Source organism: Oncorhynchus masou, chromosome 15 (assembly GCF_036934945.1).
Source record: "Oncorhynchus masou masou isolate Uvic2021 chromosome 15, UVic_Omas_1.1, whole genome shotgun sequence".
NCBI lineage: Eukaryota > Metazoa > Chordata > Actinopteri > Salmoniformes > Salmonidae > Oncorhynchus > Oncorhynchus masou.
In genome coordinates this window covers 70,232,467-70,253,886 of record NC_088226.1, presented here as the reverse complement: position 1 = coordinate 70,253,886, position 21,420 = coordinate 70,232,467, and the positions used below count along the sequence as shown (strand labels likewise).

The following is a 21,420-nucleotide window of genomic DNA, read 5'->3' as shown; positions in this document are numbered from 1 at the left end:
AGAGAGATATAGGAAGTAGCTAAACGAGAGAGAGATATAGGAAGTAGCTAAACGAGAGAGCTATAGGAAGTAGCTAAACGAGAGAGAGATATAGGAAGTAGCTAAACGAGAGAGCTATAGGAAGTAGCTAAACGAGAGAGCTATAGGAAGTAGCTAAACGAGAGAGCTATAGGAAGTAGCTAAACGAGAGCGAGATATAGGAAGTAGCTAAACGAGAGCGAGATATAGGAAGTAGCTAAACGAGAGCGAGATATAGGAAGTAGCTAAACGAGAGCGAGATATAGGAAGTAGCTAAACGAGAGCGATATAGGAAGTAGCTAAACGAGAGAGAGATATAGGAAGTAGCTAAACGAGAGAGAGATATAGGAAGTAGCTAAACGAGAGAGCTATATAGGAAGTAGCTAAACGAGAGAGCTATATAGGAAGTAGCTAAACGAGAGAGCTATAGGAAGTAGCTAAACAAGAGAGCTATAGGAAGTAGCTAAACGAGAGAGCTATAGAAAGTAGCTAAACGAGAGAGAGATATAGGAAGTAGCTAAACGAGAGAGAGATATAGGAAGTAGCTAAACGAGAGAGAGATATAGGAAGTAGCTAAACGAGAGAGCTATAGGAAGTAGCTAAACGAGAGAGAGATATAGGAAGTAGCTAAACAAGAGAGAGATATAGGAAGTAGCTAAACGAGAGAGAGATATAGGAAGTAGCTAAACAAGAGAGAGATATAGGATGTAGCTAAACGAGAGCGATATATAGGAAGTAGCTAAACGAGAGCGATATAGGATGTAGCTAAACGAGAGAGAGATATAGGATGTAGCTAAACGAGAGAGATATAGGAAGTAGCTAAACGAGAGAGAGATATAGGAAGTAGCTAAACGAGAGAGCGATATAGGAAGTAGCTAAACGAGAGAGCGATATAGGAAGTAGCTAAACGAGAGAGCTATAGGAAGTAGCTAAACGAGAGAGCTATAGGAAGTAGCTAAACGAGAGAGCTATAGGTAGTAGCTAAACGAGAGAGCTATAGGAGGTAGCTAAACGAGAGAGAGATATAGGAAGTAGCTAAACGAGAGAGATATAGGAAGTAGCTAAACGAGAGAGCTATAGGAAGTAGCTAAACGAGAGAGCTATAGGAAGTAGCTAAACGAGAGAGAGATATAGGAAGTAGCTAAACGAGAGAGAGATATAGGAAGTAGCTAAACGAGAGAGAGATATAGGAAGTAGCTAAACGAGAGAGAGATATAGGAAGTAGCTAAACGAGAGAGATATAGGATGTAGCTAAACGAGAGCGATATAGGAAGTAGCTAAACGAGAGAGAGATATAGGAAGTAGCTAAACGAGAGAGCGATATAGGAAGTAGCTAAACGAGAGAGCGATATAGGAAGTAGCTAAACGAGAGAGCTATATAGGAAGTAGCTAAACGAGAGAGATATAGGAAGTAGCTAAACGAGAGAGCTATAGGAAGTAGCTAAACGAGAGAGCTATAGGAAGTAGCTAAACGAGAGAGAGATATAGGAAGTAGCTAAACGAGAGAGAGATATAGGAAGTAGCTAAACGAGAGAGAGATATAGGAAGTAGCTAAACGAGAGAGCTATAGGAAGTAGCTAAACGAGAGAGAGATATAGGAAGTAGCTAAGCGAGAGAGATATAGGATGTAGCTAAACGAGAGCGATATATAGGAAGTAGCTAAACGAGAGCGATATATAGGAAGTAGCTAAACGAGAGCGATATAGGAAGTAGCTAAACGAGAGAGAGATATAGGAAGTAGCTAAACGAGAGAGTGATATAGGAAGTAGCTAAACGAGAGAGCGATATAGGAAGTAGCTAAACGAGAGAGCTATAGGAAGTAGCTAAACGAGAGAGCTATAGGAAGTAGCTAAACGAGAGAGCTATAGGTAGTAGCTAAACGAGAGAGCTATAGGAGGTAGCTAAACGAGAGAGAGATATAGGAAGTAGCTAAACGAGAGAGATATAGGAAGTAGCTAAACGAGAGAGCTATAGGAAGTAGCTAAACGAGAGAGCTATAGGAAGTAGCTAAACGAGAGAGAGATATAGGAAGTAGCTAAACGAGAGAGATATAGGAAGTAGCTAAACGAGAGAGAGATATAGGAAGTAGCTAAACGAGAGAGATATAGGAAGTAGCTAAACGAGAGAGATATAGGATGTAGCTAAACGAGAGCGATATAGGAAGTAGCTAAACGAGAGAGAGATATAGGAAGTAGCTAAACGAGAGAGCGATATAGGAAGTAGCTAAACGAGAGAGCTATAGGAAGTAGCTAAACGAGAGAGCTATATAGGAAGTAGCTAAACGAGAGAGATATAGGAAGTAGCTAAACGAGAGAGCTATAGGAAGTAGCTAAACGAGAGAGCTATAGGAAGTAGCTAAACGAGAGAGAGATATAGGAAGTAGCTAAACGAGAGAGAGATATAGGAAGTAGCTAAACGAGAGAGAGATATAGGAAGTAGCTAAACGAGAGAGCTATAGGAAGTAGCTAAACGAGAGAGAGATATAGGAAGTAGCTAAGCGAGAGAGATATAGGATGTAGCTAAACGAGAGCGATATATAGGAAGTAGCTAAACGAGAGCGATATATAGGAAGTAGCTAAACGAGAGCGATATAGGAAGTAGCTAAACGAGAGAGAGATATAGGAAGTAGCTAAACGAGAGAGCTATAGGAAGTAGCTAAACGAGAGAGAGCTATAGGAAGTAGCTAAACGAGAGAGCTATAGGAAGTAGCTAAACGAGAGAGCTATAGGAAGTAGCTAAACGAGAGAGAGATATAGGAAGTAGCTAAACGAGAGAGAGATATAGGAAGTAGCTAAACGAGAGAGAGATATAGGAAGTAGCTAAACGAGAGAGATATAGGATGTAGCTAAACGAGAGAGATATAGGAAGTAGCTAAATGAGAGAGATATATAGGAAGTAGCTAAACGAGAGAGCTATATAGGAAGTAGCTAAACGAGAGAGCTATAGGAAGTAGCTAAACGAGAGAGCTATATGAAGTAGCTAAACGAGAGAGCTATAGGAAGTAGCTAAACGAGAGAGATATAGGAAGTAGCTAAACGAGAGCGATATAGGAAGTAGCTAAACGAGAGAGATATAGGATGTAGCTAAACGAGAGAGCGATATAGGAAGTAGCTAAACGAGAGAGATATAGGAAGTAGCTAAACGAGAGAGATATAGGATGTAGCTAAACGAGAGAGCGATATAGGAAGTAGCTAAATGAGAGAGATATATAGGAAGTAGCTAAACGAGAGAGCTATAGGAAGTAGCTAAACGAGAGAGCTATAGGAAGTAGCTAAACGAGAGAGCTATAGGAAGTAGCTAAACGAGAGAGCTATAGGAAGTAGCTAAACGAGAGAGATATAGGAAGTAGCTAAACGAGAGCGATATAGGAAGTAGCTAAACGAGAGAGAGATATAGGAAGTAGCTAAACGAGAGAGAGATATAGGAAGTAGCTAAACGAGACAGAGATACACAAACAATTCCACCATGGGAGACCAGGAATCAACAGTGGCAGACCGCTACCTAGTTGGCCTTGACGAGTCAGCTAAGACCACATAAGACCAGATCGTCGACCAAGTCCGGGAAGAGAGGTTAAACGGTGCTTGACCGAGGCAGAGGCCACCCTCAGTCTTCGAGTCTTCTTCCCCTTAGCCGCGACAAAGCGCACAGCAAACCAGGTTGAGTTAGAGCAGCTTTCGCATGCCTCAACTCGGACAGACATCTGATCTGAACAACGCCCCTCAATTCATCCCTGGGTCCCATGACCCTGACGAGATACGGGAACCGGCAAGAGGAAACCAGAAGAAATCCCCACGTTTGCCAAGGGAACTGGTCGGTACCATGGACTGGACTAGGGGAATGGAATAGTACCAGACACGGGTCGGTACCATGGAGATGGACTAGAGGAATGGAATAGTACCAGACACGGGTCGGTACCATGGAGATGGACTAGAGGAATGGAATAGTACCAGACACGGGTCGGTACCATGGAGATGGACTAGAGGAATGGAATAGTACCAGACACGGGTCGGTACCATGGACTGGACTAGAGGAATGGAATAGTACCAGACACGGGTCGGTACCATGGAGATGGACTAGAGAAATGGAATAGTACCAGACACGGGTCGGTACCATGGACTGGACTAGAGGAATGGAATAGTACCAGACACGGGTCAGTACCATGGACTGGACTAGAGGAATGGAATAGTACCAGACACGGGTCAGTACCATGGACTGGACTAGAGGAATGACCACGGGTCAAGCCACTGTCCCTGACCCCGTCCCCGCACACAAGCTGCCCCGACCCGCCAAGACCCGACAACAAAGCCTCAGTGTCTTTTAATTTGGGCATGGTCATGAACCCAAACCCAGGCTTGTTAGCCTTCGTAATAAATAACAGATTCAGCAGGAAAGTCACGAAACCTGGTTACCTGGTTAGCTTTAATAACACAACGTCCAGAAGCATGAACACACTCTCACTAAGAGAGACAGCTTCCGGTGAGGCACGGTGTTCATCGGCCTTGTCAGGCGTGACTCTAATGTTCTTCAGTAGAGGGCTCACCCCATAGCTGTGTTGAAACGAGCTGACGGAAATGGAATAGTGGTAACTGATGAAACGGCACGGAACGCTCGAAGTCAAATTAATTAAAAGTCTTTTTTTTTTTAAACACACCTGTATTGGTATCTGCCTCCATACATATCAATCACGTAGAAATACTGCTCGGAAAGATTGACTCACAGAAGAGAGAGAGAGATTGAGGACTCATGATACCATTGACGTAGAAAGTCTTGCCTTTTCAAAGACTATTTCCATACACACACACACACACACACACACACACACACACACACACACACACACACACACAGTGCTGTTCTGTGTACCTGTGTGGTGCAGACGAACACATCAGGTCAATGACAGGGGTAACCTGGTTCTGGGATTAATTCAAGTCACACATTCTCTCTGTCTCTCCCCCCTCTCTCTGTCTCTCCCCTCCTCCCCCTCTCTGTCTCTCCCCCCCTCTCTCTCTCTCTCCCCTCCTATCCATCTCTCTCTGTCTCTCCCCCTCTTTCTCCCCCTCTCCCTCTCTCTGTCTCTCCCCCCTCTCTCTGTCTCTCCCCCCTCTCCCCTCCTCCCCCTCTCTGTTTCTCCCCTCTCTCTCTGTCTCTCCCCCTCTCTGTCTCTCCCCCTCTCTGTCTCTCCCCCTTTCTCTGTCTCTCCCCCCTCTCTCTGTCTCTCCCCCCTCTCTGTCTCTCCCCTCTCTCTGTCTCTCCCCCTCTCTCTGTCTCTCCCCTCTCTCTGTCTCTCCCCCTCTCTGTCTCTCCCCTCTCTGTCTCTCCGTCTCTCCCCCTCTCTCTGTCTCTCCCCCTTTCTCTGTCTCTCCCCCTTTCTCTGTCTCTCCCCCTCTCTCTGTCTCTCCCCCTCTCTCTGTCTCTCCCCCTCTCTCTGTCTCTCCCCCTCTCTCTGTCTCTCCCCCTCTCTCTGTCTCTCCCCCTCTCTCTGTCTCTCCCCCTCTCTCTGTCTCTCCCCCTCTCTGTCTCTCCCCCTCTCTGTCTCTCCCCCTCTCTCTGTCTCTCCCCCTCTCTCTGTCTCTCCCCCTTTCTCTGTCTCTCCCCCTTTCTCTGTCTCTCCCCTTTCTCTGTCTCTCCCCCTTTCTCTGTCTCTCCCCCTTTCTCTCCCTCTCTCTGTCTCTCCCCCCTCTCTGTCTCTCCCCCTCTCTCTGTCTCTCCCCTCTCTCTGTCTCTCCCCCCTCTCTCTGTCTCTCCCCTCCTCCCCCTCGCTCTCATAAAAATACCATATAATGTGTTTTTCTGCAGCATCAGCACTGAAGCTATCTTTTTTGTGTTTGTTAGCATGTTCATCATCCTCAACCTGACGGAAATGCTGCCCACTGAATATCAATGTTAATCATCTCCTACTTGAGGCAGACAGAGAGACAGAGAGAGACAGAGAGAGACAGAGAGAGACAGAGGACAAAAAGAGAGAGAGAGAGGAGAGTCTGGGGGAGAATGTTTTTTTCATTTTGAGTTTTTTTTCATATATATATATCTCCCTCTCTCCCTACACCACTCCGTTATCTCCCTCTCTACACCACTCCGTTCCCTCTCCTCCCTCTCTACACCACTCCGTTCCCTCTCCTCCCTCTCCACACCACTCCGTTCCCTCTCCTCCCTCTCCACACCACTCCGTTCCCTCTCCTCCCTCTCTCCACCACTCCGTTCCCTCTCCTCCCTCTCCACACCACTCCGTCCCCTCTCCTCCCTCTCTACACCACTCCGTTCCCTCTCCTCCCTCTCTACACCACTCCGTTCCCTCTCCTCCTCTCTACACCACTCCGTTCCCTCTCCGCCCTCTCTCCCACCACTCCGTTCCCTCTCCTCCCTCTCTACACCACTCCGTTCCCTCTCCTCCCTCTCTACACCACTCCGTTCCCTCTCCTCCCTCTCTACACCACTCCGTTCCCTCTCCTCCCTCTCCACACCACTCCGTTCCCTCTCCTCCCTCTCCACACCACTCCATTCCCTCTCCACCCTCTCCACCACTCCGTTCCCTCTCCTCCCTCTCCACCACTCCGTTCCCTCTCCTCCCTCCCTACACCACTCCGTTATCTCCCTCTCCACACCACTCCGTTCCCTCTCCTCCCTCTCTACACCACTCCGTTCCCTCTCCTCCCTCTCTCCACCACTCTGTTCCCTCTCCTCCCTCTCCACCACTCCGTTCCCTCTCCTCCCTCCCTACACCACTCCGTTATCTCCCTCTCCACACCACTCCGTTCCCTCTCCTCCCTCTCTACACCACTCCGTTCCCTCTCCTCCCTCTCTCCAACACTCCGTTCCCTCTACTCCCTCTCCCCACCACTCCGTTCCCTCTCCTCCCTCTCCACACCACTCCGTTCCCTCTCCTCCCTCTCTCCACCACTCCGTTCCCTCTCCTCCCTCTCTACACCACTCCGTTCACCTCTCCTCCCTCTCTACACCACCCGTTCCCTCTCCTCCCTCTCTACACCACTCCGTTCCCTCTCCTCCTCTCTACACCACTCCGTTCCCTCTCCTCCCTCTCTACACCACTCCGTTCCCTCTCCGCCCTTTCTACACCACTCCGTTCCCTCTCCTCCCTCTCTACACCACTCCGTTCCCCTCTCCTCCTCTCTACACCACTCCGTTTCCCTCTCCTCCCTCTCTACACCACTCCGTTCCCTCTCCTCCCTCTCTACACCACTCCGTTCCCTCTCCTCCCTCTCTACACCACTCCGTTCCCTCTCCTCCCTCTCTCCACCACTCTGTTCCCTCTCCTCCCTCTCCACCACTCCGTTCCCTCTCCTCCCTCCCTACACCACTCCGTTATCTCCCTCTCCACACCACTCCGTTCCCTCTCCTCCCTCTCTACACCACTCCGTTCCCTCTCCTCCCTCTCTCCAACACTCCGTTCCCTCTCCTCCCTCTCCCCACCACTCCGTTCCCTCTCCTCCCTCTCCACACCACTCCGTTCCCTCTCCTCCCTCTCTCCACCACTCCGTTCCCTCTCCTCCCTCTCTACACCACTCCGTTCCCTCTCCTCCCTCTCTACACCACTCCGTTCCCTCTCCTCCCTCTCTACACCACTCCGTTCCCTCTCCTCCCTCTCTACACCACTCCGTTCCCTCTCCTCCCTCTCTACACCACTCCGTTCCCTCTCCTCCCTCTCTACACCACTCCGTTCCCTCTCCTCCCTCTCTACACCACTCCGTTCCCTCTCCCCCTCTCTACACCACTCCGTTCCCTCTCCTCCCTCTCTACACCACTCCGTTCCCTCTCCTCCCTCTCTACACCACTCCGTTCCCTCTCCTCCCTCTCCACACCACTCCGTTCCCTCTCCTCCCTCTCCACACCACTCCGTTCCCTCTCCACCCTCTCCACCACTCCGTTCCCTCTCCTCCCTCTCCACCACTCCGTTCCCTCTCCTCCCTCCCTACACCACTCCGTTATCTCCCTCTCCACACCACTCCGTTCCCTCTCCTCCCTCTCTACACCACTCCGTTCCCTCTCCACCCTCTCTACACCACTCCGTTCCCTCTCCTCCCTCTCTACACCACTCCATTCCCTCCTCCCTCTCCACCACTCCGTTCCCTCTCCTCCCTCCCTACACCACTCCGTTATCTCCCTCTCCACACCACTCCGTTCCCTCTCCTCCCTCTCCCCACCACTCCGTTCCCTCTCCTCCCTCTCCACACCACTCCGTTCCCTCTCCTCCCTCTCTCCACCACTCTGTTCCCTCTCCTCCCTCTCTACACCACTCCGTTCCCTCTCCTCCCTCTCTCCACCACTCCGTTCCCTCTCCTCTCCTCCCTCTCCACCACTCTGTTCCCTCTCCTCCCTCTCTACACCACTCCGTTCCCTCTCCTCCCTCTCTCCACCACTCTGTTCCCTCTCCTCCCTCTCTACACCACTCCGTTCCCTCTCCTCCCTCTCTCCACCACTCCGTTCCCTCTCCTCCCTCTCTCCACCACTCTGTTCCCTCTCCTCCCTCTCTACACCACTCCGTTCCCTCTCCTCCCTCTCTACACCACTCCGTTCCCTCTCCACCCTCTCTACACCACTCCGTTCCCTCTCCTCCCTCTCTACACCACTCCATTCCCTCCTCCCTCTCCACCACTCCGTTCCCTCTCCTCCCTCCCTACACCACTCCGTTATCTCCCTCTCCACACCACTCCGTTCCCTCTCCTCCCTCTCCACACCACTCCGTTCCCTCTCCTCCCTCTCTACACCACTCCGTTCCCTCTCCTCCCTCTCTACACCACTCCGTTCCCTCTCCTCCCTCTCTACACCACTCCGTTCCCTCTCCTCCCTCTCTACACCACTCCGTTCCCTCTCCTCCCTCTCTACACCACTCCGTTCCCTCTCCTCCCTCTCCTACACCACTCCGTTCCCTCTCCTCCCTCTCTACACCACTCCATTCCCTCCTCCCTCTCCACCACTCCGTTCCCTCTCCTCCCTCCCTACACCACTCCGTTATCTCCCTCTCCACACCACTCCGTTCCCTCTCCTCCCTCTCTCCACCACTCCGTTCCCTCTCCACACCACTCCGTTCCCTCTCCTCCCTCTCTCCACCACTCCGTTCCCTCTCCTCCCTCTCTACACCACTCCTTTCTCTTTCTCTAAAAACATTTCAAAAGTGATCTGCAACAGAAAAAAAACAACTAAAGATTGAGCTTTTCTCAAATCCAGGAAGTCCCTCCCGGTTTCAATCTGCTTTATTTCGTTCCATTTGGTGCCCAATGTACAGGACCCTGGTTCTCCATCACAGTAGCCATCATGCCCAGGTGTATTCGTACTTAATGCAAAATGAGTGTTTCTTATTGGATAAGTACAGGTAATGCCTCCCTGTTTCGGTCAGTTTTCTTACATTTGGTGCCTAATGAACATGCCCACCTGTATTCGTACTTAATGCAAAATGAGTGTTTCTTATTGGATAAGTACAGGTAATGCCTCCCTGTTTTGGTCAGTTCTCTTACATTTGGTGCCTACTGAACATGCCCACCTGTATTTGTACTTAATGAAAAATGAGTGTTTCTTATTGGATAAGTACAGGTAATGCCTCCCTGTTTCGGTCAGTTTTCTTACATTTGGTGCCTAATGAACATGCCCACCTGTGTTTGTACTGCATGCGGTCCAGCTCCTGGTAGCTGATTCCCAGGTTGATGCCAATGGACCTCCAGTCCTGTCCGATCTGCAGGGAGATGGCCAGCAGGTTAGCCTCAGTCAGGTACCCGCTCTCTGGGTCGCCCAGGTTCAGCGGAGGGTACTGAGGCTGCTCCCAGTCCATACCATTACCACCACCCTCTGAGTTTAGGCCCTGAGGGGAAGGGAGAGAGGGCGGTGAAGACAGGAAGTAGAGGAAGAGGCTCATACCATTACTATCCAATCAGAGTTCATAGCCTAGTGGGCGGTGAAGACAGGAAGTAGAGGAAGAGGCTCATACCATTACTATCCAATCAGAGTTCATAGCCTAGTGGGCGGTGAAGACAGGGAGTAGAGGAAGAGGCTCATACCATTACTATCCAATCAGAGTTCATAGCCTGAGTGGGCGGGAAAGTGTAAAATGAACCGTCTGGCTAAATCTGGAACATTTACATAAAGTTGATTTTTTAATGGAATATCTACATAGGCGTACAGAGGCCCATCATCAGAAACCATCACTCCTGTGTTCCAATGGAACTTCAAAATATCCTGCCAGAATGTGTGCAGTTTGGGGCATGACCAGAAGAGTTGACCGAGGGTACCCTCGGCAGACTTGCACTTAGGGCATATCGGAGAGACCGAGGGGTAAAGACTAGTGTAATTTGGTACAGCTATAGTCCAGTCTGTGAATCATTTTGCATTGAATAAATTTGGTGTCGGGAGTTTATCGAACACAAGTGAATATCTCGAAGGCAAATCAGCCCAAACTGTCATCATTAATCTCCATAACAAGGTCTTCCTCACAGGTCTCCTTCAAATGTTGTGCGGAAACACGGAGGGTACCGAGGCTGCTCCCAGTCCATACCATTACTACCACCCTCTGAGTTTAGGCCCTGAGGGGAAGGGAGAGAGGGCGTTGAAGACAGGAAGTAGAGCAAGAGGCTCATACCATTACTATCCAATCAGAGTTCATAGCCTAGTGGGCGTTGAAGACAGGAAGTAGAGCAAGAGGCTCATACCATTACTATCCAATCAGAGTTCATAGCCTAGTGGGTGGTGAAGACAGGAAGTAGAGCAAGAGGCTCATACCATTACTATCCAATCAGAGTTCATAGCCTAGTGGGTGGTGAAGACAGGAAGTAGAGGAAGAGGCTCATACCATTACTATCCAATCAGAGTTCATAGCCTGAGTGGGTGGTGAAGACAGGAAGTAGAGGAAGAGGCTCATACCATTACTATCCAATCAGAGTTCATAGCCTCGTGGGCGGTGAAGACAGGAAGTAGAGGAAGAGGCTCATACCATTACTATCCAATCAGAGTTCATAGCCTGAGTGGGCGGTGAAGACAGGAAGTAGAGGAAGAGGCTCATACCATTACTATCCAATCAGAGTTCATAGCCTAGTGGGCGGTGAAGACAGGAAGTAGAGGAAGAGGCTCATACCATTACTATCCAATCAGAGTTCATAGCCTAGTGGGCGGTGAAGACAGGAAGTAGAGGAAGAGGCTCATACCATTACTATCCAATCAGAGTTCATAGCCTAGTGGGCGGTGAAGACAGGAAGTAGAGGAAGAGGCTCATACCATTACTATCCAATCAGAGTTCATAGCCTCGTGGGCGGTGAAGACAGGAAGTAGAGGAAGAGGCTCATACCATTACTACCACCCTCTGAGTTTATGCTGTAAAGTGATCTACAAATATGGAGATCAAACTCAGGGGCGAGGTTCATGAAAGTATATAGTTCGCGGGCAGGTATAATTGCCTCAGAATTTTGTATATTTTAGCGAACATCATTTATTTTCTGAAGAAACTGGATTAAATTACACTGCCGTTCAAAAGTTCGGGGTCACTTAGAAATGTCCATGTCCTTGAAAGAAAAGCACATTTTTGTCCATAAAAAAAAAAATATATATATATATTAGCCTTGAAGGTCAGCATCCTGGAGTCGCCTCTTCACTGTTGACATTGAGACTGGACAGAGGAACTCTGCCTAGAAGGCCAGCATCCCGGAGTCGCCTCTTCACTGTTGGCATTGAGACTGGTGTTTTGTGGGTACTATTTAATGAAGCTGCCAATTGAGGACTTGTGAGGTGTCTGTTTCTCAAACTAGACACTCCAATGTACTTGTCCTCTTGCTCAGTTGTGCACCGGTGCCTCCCACTCCTCTGTCTATTCTGGTTAGGGCCAGTTTGCACTGTTCTGTGGAGGGAGTAGTACATAGCATTGTATGAGATCTTTAGTTTCTTGGATATTTCTCTCGTGGAATAGCCTTCATTTCTCAGAACAAGAATAGACTGACAAGTTTCAGAAGAAAGTTCTTTGTTTCTGGCCATTTTGAGCCTGTAATTGAACCCACAAATGCTGATGCTCCAGATACTCAACTCGTCTAAAAGGAGACCAGTTTTATTGCTTCTTTAATCAGAACAAAATATTTCAGCTGTGCTAACATAATTGCAAAAGGGCTTTCTAATGATCAATTAGCCTTTTAAAATGATAAACTTGGATTAGCTAACACAGCGTGCCATTGGAACACAGGAGTGGTGGTTGCTGATAATGGGCCTCTGTACACCTACAGTGCCTTGCGAAAGTATTCGGCCCCCTTGAACTTTGCGACCTTTTGCCACATTTCAGGCTTCAAACATAAAGATATAAAACTGTATTTTTTTGTTAAGAATCAACAACAAGTGGGACACAATCATGAAGTGGAACGACATTTATTGGATATTTCAAACTTTTTTAACAAATCAAAAACTGAAAAATTGGGCGTGCAAAGTTATTCAGCCCCTTTACTTGATAAACTTGGATTAGCTAACACAGCGTGCCATTGGAACACAGGAGTGATGGTTGCTGATAATGGCCTCTGTACACCTTCGTAGATATTCCATTAAACAATCAGACGTGTACAGCTTTATATTTTTTAAATTTATTTTACCTTTATTTAACCAGGCAAGTCAGTTAAGAACAAATTCTTATTTTCAATGACGGCCTAGGAACAGTGGGTTAACTGCCTGTTCAGGGGCAGAACGACAGATTTGTACCTTGTCAGCTCGGGAATTGATTTGAACTTGCAACCTTCCGGTTACTAGTCCAACGCTCTAACCACTAGGCTACCCTGCCACCTCTACACTCTAACCACTAGGCTACCCTGCCGCCTCTACACTCTAACCACTAGGCTACCCTGCCGCTGTATTCCTGATCCAATGTGATGTTTTATTTTAAAATTGAAAATGTTTTTTTTTTTTTTTTTTTTAAAAGGACATTTCTAAGTGACCCCAAATTTGTAGATGTGAGATCGCACACACAAAATACAGATTTGGTTCAAATAAAGTGAACCTATTCTTTAGGTTAAAAAAAAACAAACACAGAGCCTATTCAGTACAAATAAATCTTCCACATTTATGTATACAGATTAACTGCATCACCAACGAACGTGCAAACGTGGCAAAAGTAGTATTAGTGTAAAGGTCTGTAATAGTAGTATTAGTGTAAAGGTCTGTAGTAGTAGTATTAGTGTAAAGGTCTGTAACAGTAGTATTAATGTAAAGGTCTGTAACAGTAGAATTAATGTAAAGGTCTGTAACAGTAGTATTAATTGAAAGGTCTGTAGTAGTAGTATTAATGTAAAGGTCTGTAGTAGTAGTATTAATGTAAAGGTCTGTAATAGTAGTATTAATGTAAAGGTCTGTAATAGTAGTATTAGTGTAAAGGTCTGTAGTAGTAGTATTAGTGTAAAGGTCTGTAGTAGTAGTATTAGTGTAAAGGTCTGTAGTAGTAGTATTAGTGTAAAGGTCTGTAGTAGTAGTATTAGTGTAAAGGTCTGTAATAGTAGTATTAATGTAAAGGTCTGCAGTAGTAGTATTAGTGTAAAGGTCTGTAGTAGTAGTATTAGTGTAAAGGTATGTAATAGTAGTATTAATGTAAAGGTCTGTAGTAGTAGTATTAATGTAAAGGTCTGTAGTAGTAGTATTAGTGTAAAGGTATGTAGTAGTAGTATTAGTGTAAAGGTCTGTAATAGTAGTATTAATGTAAAGGTCTGCAGTAGTAGTATTAGTGTAAAGGTCTGTAGTAGTAGTATTAGTGTAAAGGTCTGTAATAGTAGTATTAATGTAAAGGTCTGTAGTAGTAGTATTAATGTAAAGGTCTGTAGTAGTAGTATTAGTGTAAAGGTCTGTAGTAGTAGTATTAGTGTAAAGGTCTGTAATAGTAGTATTATAGTAAAGGTCTGTAGTAGTAGTATTAGTGTAAAGGTCTGTAGTAGTAGTATTAGTGTAAAGGTCTGTAGTAGTAGTATTAGTGTAAAGGTCTGTAATAGTAGTATTAATGTAAAGGTCTGCAGTAGTAGTATTAGTGTAAAGGTCTGTAGTAGTAGTATTAGTGTAAAGGTATGTAATAGTAGTATTAATGTAAAGGTCTGTAGTAGTAGTATTAATGTAAAGGTCTGTAGTAGTAGTATTAATGTAAAGGTCTGTAGTAGTAGTATTAATGTAAAGGTCTGTAACAGTAGTATTAATGTAAAGGTCTGTAACAGTAGTATTTGTGTAAAGGTCTGTAGTAGTAGTATTAATGTAAAGGTCTGTAGTAGTAGTATTAATGTAAAGGTCTGTAATAGTAGTATTAATGTAAAGGTCTGTAACAGTAGTATTTGTGTAAAGGTCTGTAATAGTAGTATTAATGTAAAGGTCTGTAGTAGTAGTATTAACGTAAAGGTCTGTAATAGTAGTATTAATGTAAAGGTCTGTAACAGTAGTATTAATGTAAAGGTCTGTAACAGTAGTATTAATGTAAAGGTCTGTAACAGTAGTATTAATGTAAAGGTCTGTAACAGTAGTATTAAAGGTAAAGGTAAAGGTGTAAAGGTATGTAATATTAGTAAAAGTAGTATTAATGTAATATATATATATATATATATAATATAGTATAATAATAATAATACTTTCTCTTCCAGAATAGGAAAGTACTGTCAGTTCGTGAGGGGGGTTAATGCAAATAGGAGTACAGAACAGAGTTCTCCAGGAGACAGTATGTTGTCCTTATTTGATACCAAATGTATTATGTTTATGTAATAACTGTAGGGGATTTAGTTGATGAAAAGAGAAGTGCTGAAAGAGAGGTGTTGTGTATATCTTGTTCAACGGTCAAGCCATGAAGGGGTGGAGGGATCTACTACACCAGGGTACGCACCCTGCCAATAAACCAGTGCACTAGCATTTGCATTTTTGGAACACATGATATTCATCGGTCAGTCGCCTGACGATTGGAAAATGTTATTTTATTTTTATTTTACCTTTATTTAACTAGGCAGGTCAGTTAAGAACTAATTCTTATTTTCAATGACGGCCTAGGAACAGTGGGTTAACTGCCTGTTCAGGGGCAGAACGACAGATTTGTACCTTGTCAGCTCGGGGGTTTGAACTTTCAACCTTCCGGTTACTAGTCCAACGCTCTAACCACTAGGCTACCCCGCCGCCCCAAAAAAATGAGAATCTGCCTGGGATGAAACCAGTTTTGTCACGATGAATTATAGTCGAAATGCATTTATTTAGTCTGTTTGCAAAGTATTTTAGTAAACAGTTTGAGATGGCATCCGAGGAGCGCAATAGGAGGATGGATCTGTATCATCTTTATCTTTAACATTACGGTGATAAAGACTCTGAGTCTGAGAGTTTCAATACAATGTTTAAACATAAAAAGGAATATGCTTTGTAAAACTATATTTTACAGAAAATATTGATTAATGTGCGTTAATGTGCGTTGTCTTTGCAAAAATAAACCTAACACAGAACAGTAAAAGTAGAGAGAGGCCAGGATTCAAACGAACGCAGACAAAACAACCTGTGTACTGCGATTGACTTCTGATCATTTATGTTGATTTAGGTGATGTGTGATTGAGCCAACACTCGCAGAGTCAAAATATCAACAGCCGTCTTCATCCCCATGAATATCAGGGACATTACCTTTAAAAGTCTATTGAATGTGAGGGACATTACCTTTAAAAGTCTATTGAATGTGAGGGACATTACCTTTAAAAGTCTATTGAATGTGAGGGACATTACCTTTAAAAGTCTATTGAATGTGAGGGACATTACCTTTAAAAGTCTATTGAATGTGAGGGACATTACCTTTAAAAGTCTATTGAATGTGAGGGACATTACCTTTAAAAGTCTATTGAATGTGAGGGACATTACCTTTAAAAGTCTATTGAATGTGAGGGACATTACCTTTAAAAGTCTATTGAATGTGCGGGACATTACCTTTAAAAGTCTATTGAATGTGCGGGACATTACCTTTAAAAGTCTATTGAATGTGAGGGACATTACCTTTAAAAGTCTATTGAATGTGAGGGACATTACCTTTAAAAGTCTATTGCTTAGCACAGATGTGTTGGTTTGAATCCCAGCCAGAGTGAAGAGGAGGAGGAGAGAAAATATACAAAGGACAGTGGTACTGGGTAGTGGGTCCTCAAACATCTGACATGTCAAATCAAAATCAAATGTTATCGGTCACATGGTTAGCAGAGTCCTGATGCTTTGGAAAATAAAGACTTCACAAGCAGTTTGTGTGATCCCATATCTGTTCGTGCTGAAGAGCCAACTCCTATGGTCATTGTCATGCCAGGCCAAACATAGAAATTGGCTATACAGATGTAGGATCTTAATTTGATCACCCTGTTGCAGGAGAACTTTTCTGCAATTCAGGACATTTTTTAAAGTGTATTTGAGGTTTAAAAAGGCTTCTGAAGATTTATGATTTCCAACTTTGAAATTTCAGACTTGATTTTCCTTATCAATCCATACAAAAATGGCCAATAATTATAATCTATAGAAAAGTTTGTGGTTATACACACACATCATTTTTTTTTTTACCTTTATTTAACCAGGCAAGTCAGTTAAGAACAAATTCTAATTTTCAATGACGGCCTGAGAACAGTGGGTTAACTGGCTGTTCAGGGGCAGAACGACAGATTTGTACCTTGTCAGCTCGGGGGTTTGAACTCGCAACCTTCCCGGTTACTAGTCCAACGCTCTAACCACTAGGCTACCCTGCCGCATCGTTAAAAACATAGGTGCTGGGATTATAAAGAATAGTACGTAGTCAATAACGCGGTGAACTGGGAGCTTAAAGAGTGGGCCTTCTTGTTCTTCATTCATTATAATCCACTTATTAATTCACATTTCCTGTTTCTACAGGAATTATTTTGCTGCTGTAGGAAACTGGCTCAAATTATGAGCCTACATCTGTACAGCACAAACAGATCTGGGAACAGGCTAGAGAAGGGTGTCTCTGACTGAGCTCATGCTCTGTTCTCACTTACAGGAAGTCTGAGTGGTAAGGTGGCCAGCCATTGGCTGTCGTGTCCTTTCCTTTTCCTGGCCACTTCCTGTGGTATGTCACTGGGAACCTCCCCTCGATAGAAAGACACCTGGAGAGGAGAGAGAACTTCAGATAGAATAATCTTTCCATTATATTTGATTTGTTTAACCTTTATTTAACTAGGCAAGTCAGTTAAAGAACAAATTCTTATTTACAATGCTGGCCTACCGAGGAACAATGGGTTAACTGCCTTGTTCAGGGGCAGAACGACAGATTTTTACCTTGTCAGCTCGGGGCAAGCTCCAGCAAGCTTTTGGTTACTGGCCCAACGCTCCAACCACTAGGCTACCCTGCCGTCCCAAATAATAAAACATAGGTTTTTTATCCTCTTAAGGATCGGACCCTTTTTTTTAGCCTAAAACGACCAAATCTAACCTGTAGCTCAGGACCTGAAGCAAAGGTTGGCATATTTGTGATACCACGAAAGGAAACACTTTGAAGTTTTGTGGAAATGTGAAATGAATGTAGGAGAATATAACACATTAGATCTGGTAAAAGAAAATACAAAGAAAAAGAACATGGGTTTTCAATTTTTTTGTTTTTGTTCCATCATCTTTGCCAACAGCATCCCACATCCCACTGCTGGCTTGCTTCTGAAGCTAAGCAGGGTTGGTCCTGGTCGGTCACAGGATGGGAGACCAGATGCTGCTGGCTTGCTTCTGAAGCTAAGCAGGGTTGGTCCTGGTCGGTCCCTGGATGGGAGACCAGATGCTGCTGGCTTGCTTCTGAAGCTAAGCAGGGTTGGTCCTGGTCGGTCACAGGATGGGAGACCAGATGCTGCTGGCTTGCTTCTGAAGCTAAGCAGGGTTGGTCCTGGTCGGTCCCTGGATGGGAGACCAGATGCTGCTGGCTTGCTTCTGAAGCTAAGCAGGGTTGGTCCCTGGATGGGAGACCAGATGCTGCTGGCTTGCTTCTGAAGCTAAGCAGGGTTGGTCCTGGTCGGTCACAGGATGGGAGACCAGATGCTGCTGGCTTGCTTCTGAAGCTAAGCAGGGTTGGTCCTGGTCGGTCCCTGGATGGGAGACCAGATGCTGCTGGCTTGCTTCTGAAGCTAAGCAGGGTTGGTCCTGGTCGGTCCCTGGATGGGAGACCAGATGCTGCTGGCTTGCTTCTGAAGCTAAGCAGGGTTGGTCCCTGGATGGGAGACCAGATGCTGCTGGCTTGCTTCTGAAGCTAAGCAGGGTTGGTCCTGGTCGGTCCCTGGATGGGAGACCAGATGCTGCAGGCTTGCTTCTGAAGCTAAGCAGGGTTGGTCCTGGTCGGTCACAGGATGGGAGACCAGATGCTGCTGGCTTGCTTCTGAAGCTAAGCAGGGTTGGTCCTGGTCGGTCACAGGATGGGAGACCAGATGCTGCTGGCTTGCTTCTGAAGCTAAGCAGGGTTGGTCCTGGTCGGTCCCTGGATGGGAGATCAGATGCTGCTGGCTTGCTTCTGAAGCTAAGCAGGGTTGGTCCTGGTCGGTCACAGGATGGGAGACCAGATGCTGCTGGCTTGCTTCTGAAGCTAAGCAGGGTTGGTCCTGGTCGGTCACAGGATGGGAGACCAGATGCTGCTGGTTTGCTTCTGAAGCTAAGCAGGGTTGGTCCTGGTCGGTCACAGGATGGGAGACCAGATGCTGCTGGCTAATCTTCTGAAGCTAAGCAGGGTTGGTCCTGGTCGGTCACAGGATGGGAGACCAGATGCTGCTGGCTTGCTTCTGAAGCTAAGCAGGGTTGGTCCTGGTCGGTCCCTGGATGGGAGACCAGATGCTGCTGGCTTGCTTCTGAAGCTAAGCAGGGTTGGTCCCTGGATGGGAGACCAGATGCTGCTGGCTTGCTTCTGAAGCTAAGCAGGGTTGGTACTGGTCGGTCCATGGATGGGAGACCAGATGCTGCTGGAAGTGGTGTTGGAGGGCCAGTAGGAGGCACTTTTTCCTCTGGTGTAAAAGAACATTCCAATGCCCCACCGCAGTGTTTGGGGACATTGCCCTTTGTAGGGTGCCGTCTTTCGGATGGGATGTTAAACGGGTGTCCTGACTCTCTGTGGTCACTAAAGATCCCATGGCTCTTATCATAAGAGTAGGGGTGTTAACCCTGGTGTCCTGGCTAAATTCCCAATCTGGCCCTCATACCATCACGGTCACCTAATCATCCCCAGCTTACAATTGGCTCTTTCATCTCCCCTGTAACTATTCCCCAGGTCGTTGCTGTAAATGAGAACGTGTTCTCAGTCAACTTACCTGGTAAAATAAATACAATTTGAAATGCAAAATTACAGGCCTCTCATCTTTAAGTGGGAGAACTTGCACAATTGGTGGCTGACTAAATACTTTTTTGCCCCACTGTATTAGCATACATATATTGGCCTACATTTATTAGCCTACATTTATAAGCATACATTAATAGTCCTACATTTATATGCCTACATTTACAGGCCTACATTTATAAGCCTACATTTACAGGCCTACATTTATAATGTAGGACTACATTTACAAATCTACATTTATTAGCCTACATTTATAGGCCTACATTTATAATGTAGTAAGTCTACATTTATTGTTCTACATTTATAATGTAGTAGTTTACATGAATAGGCCTACATTTATAGGACTACATTTATAGGCTGACATTTATAATCTAGTAGGACTACATTTATAGGCTAACATTTATAGGACTACATTTACAGGCCTACATTTATAAGCCTACATTTACTGGCCTACATTTACTGGCCTACATTTACTGGCCTACATTTACTGGCCTACATTTACTGGCCTACATTTACAGGCCTACATTTATAAGCCTACAACTTTAGGACTACATTTATAAGCCTACATTTATAAGCCTACATTTACAGGCCTACATTTACAATGTAGTAGGACTACATTTACAGGCCTACATTTACAATGTCGTAGGACTACATTTACAGGCCTACATTTATAATCTAGTAGGACTACATTTATAGGACTACATTTACAGGCCTACATTTATAATGTAGTAGAACTACATTTACAGGCCTACATTTACAGGCCTACATGTATAATGTAGTAGGACTACATTTATAGGCCTACATTTATAATGAAGCAATGGATTAGTCCACTCAGACAGGCCTCCACAATGGATTAGTCCACTCAGACAGGCCTCCACAATGGATTAGTCCACTCAGACAGGCCTCCACAATGGATTAGTCCACTCAGACAGGCCTCCACAATGGATTAGTCCACTCAGACAGGCCTCCACAATGGATTAGTCCACTCAGACAGGCCTCCACAATGGATTAGTCCACTCAGACAGGCCTCCACAATGGATTAGTCCACTCAGACAGGCCTCCACAATGGATTAGTCCACTCAGACAGGCCTCCACAATGGATTAGTCCACTCAGACAGGCCTCCACAATGGATTAGTCCACTCAGACAGGCCTCCACAATGGATTAGTCCACTCAGACAGGCCTCCACAATGGATTAGTCCACTCAGACAGGCCTCCACAATGGATTAGTCCACTCAGACAGGCCTCCACAATGGATTAGTCCACTCAGACAGGCCTCCACAATGGATTAGTCCACTCAGACAGGCCTCCACAATGGATTAGTCCACTCAGACAGGCCTCCACAATGGATCAGTCCACTCAGACAGGCCTCTATAATGGATTAGTCAGCCTCACCAATAGAACTAACAACCAGGCTTGGTGGGAGGATGAAAAAGGAGGAATTGACTTATTAAACTGAAAATACCAATGAAAACGTGTGATTTCTACCAATGAAAACGTGTGATTTCTACCAATGAAAACGTGTGATTTCTACCAATGAAAACGTGTGATTTCTACCAATGAAAACGTGTGATTTCTACCAATGAAAACGTGTGATTTCCACCAATGAAAACGTGTGATTTCCACCAATGAAAACGTGTGATTTCCACCAATGAAAACGTGCGATTTCTACCAATGAAAACGTGCTATTACTACCAATGAAAACGTGTGATTTCTACCAATGAAAACGTGTGATTTCCACCAATGAAAACGTGTGATTTCCACCAATGAAAACGTGCTATTTCTACCAATGAAAACGTGCGATTTCCACCAATGAAAACGTGCGATTTCCACCAATGAAAACGTGCGATTTCTACCAATGAAAACGTGCGATTTCTACCAATGAAAACGTGCTATTACTACCAATGAAAACGTGCTATTACTACCAATGAAAACGTGCGATTTCTACCAATGAAAACGTGCGATTTCCACCAATGAAAACGTGCGATTTCCACCAATGAAAACGTGCGATTTCCACCAATGAAAACGTGCGATTTCTACCAATGAAAACGTGCGATTTCTACCAATGAAAACGTGCGATTTCCACCAATGAAAACGTTTTATTTCCACCAATGAAAACGTGTTATTTCTACCAATGAAAACGTGTGATTTCTA

At 45.5% G+C, this 21,420-nt stretch overlaps 1 protein-coding gene across 1 annotated transcript in view; it reads right to left on the bottom strand.

Moving 5' to 3' along the window:
- The window catches only part of pidd1 (p53-induced death domain protein 1), a 55,382-nt gene that overhangs the window by 11,741 nt on the left and 22,221 nt on the right, over positions 1-21,420 (bottom strand). Inside the window, exons 15-16 of the mRNA XM_064990164.1 lie at positions 16,965-17,072; positions 9,624-9,829 (exon numbers count right to left, since the gene is read on the bottom strand). Coding sequence (XP_064846236.1) covers positions 9,624-9,829; positions 16,965-17,072 — 314 coding nt within the window. The remainder of the gene's footprint in view (positions 1-9,623; positions 9,830-16,964; positions 17,073-21,420) is intronic.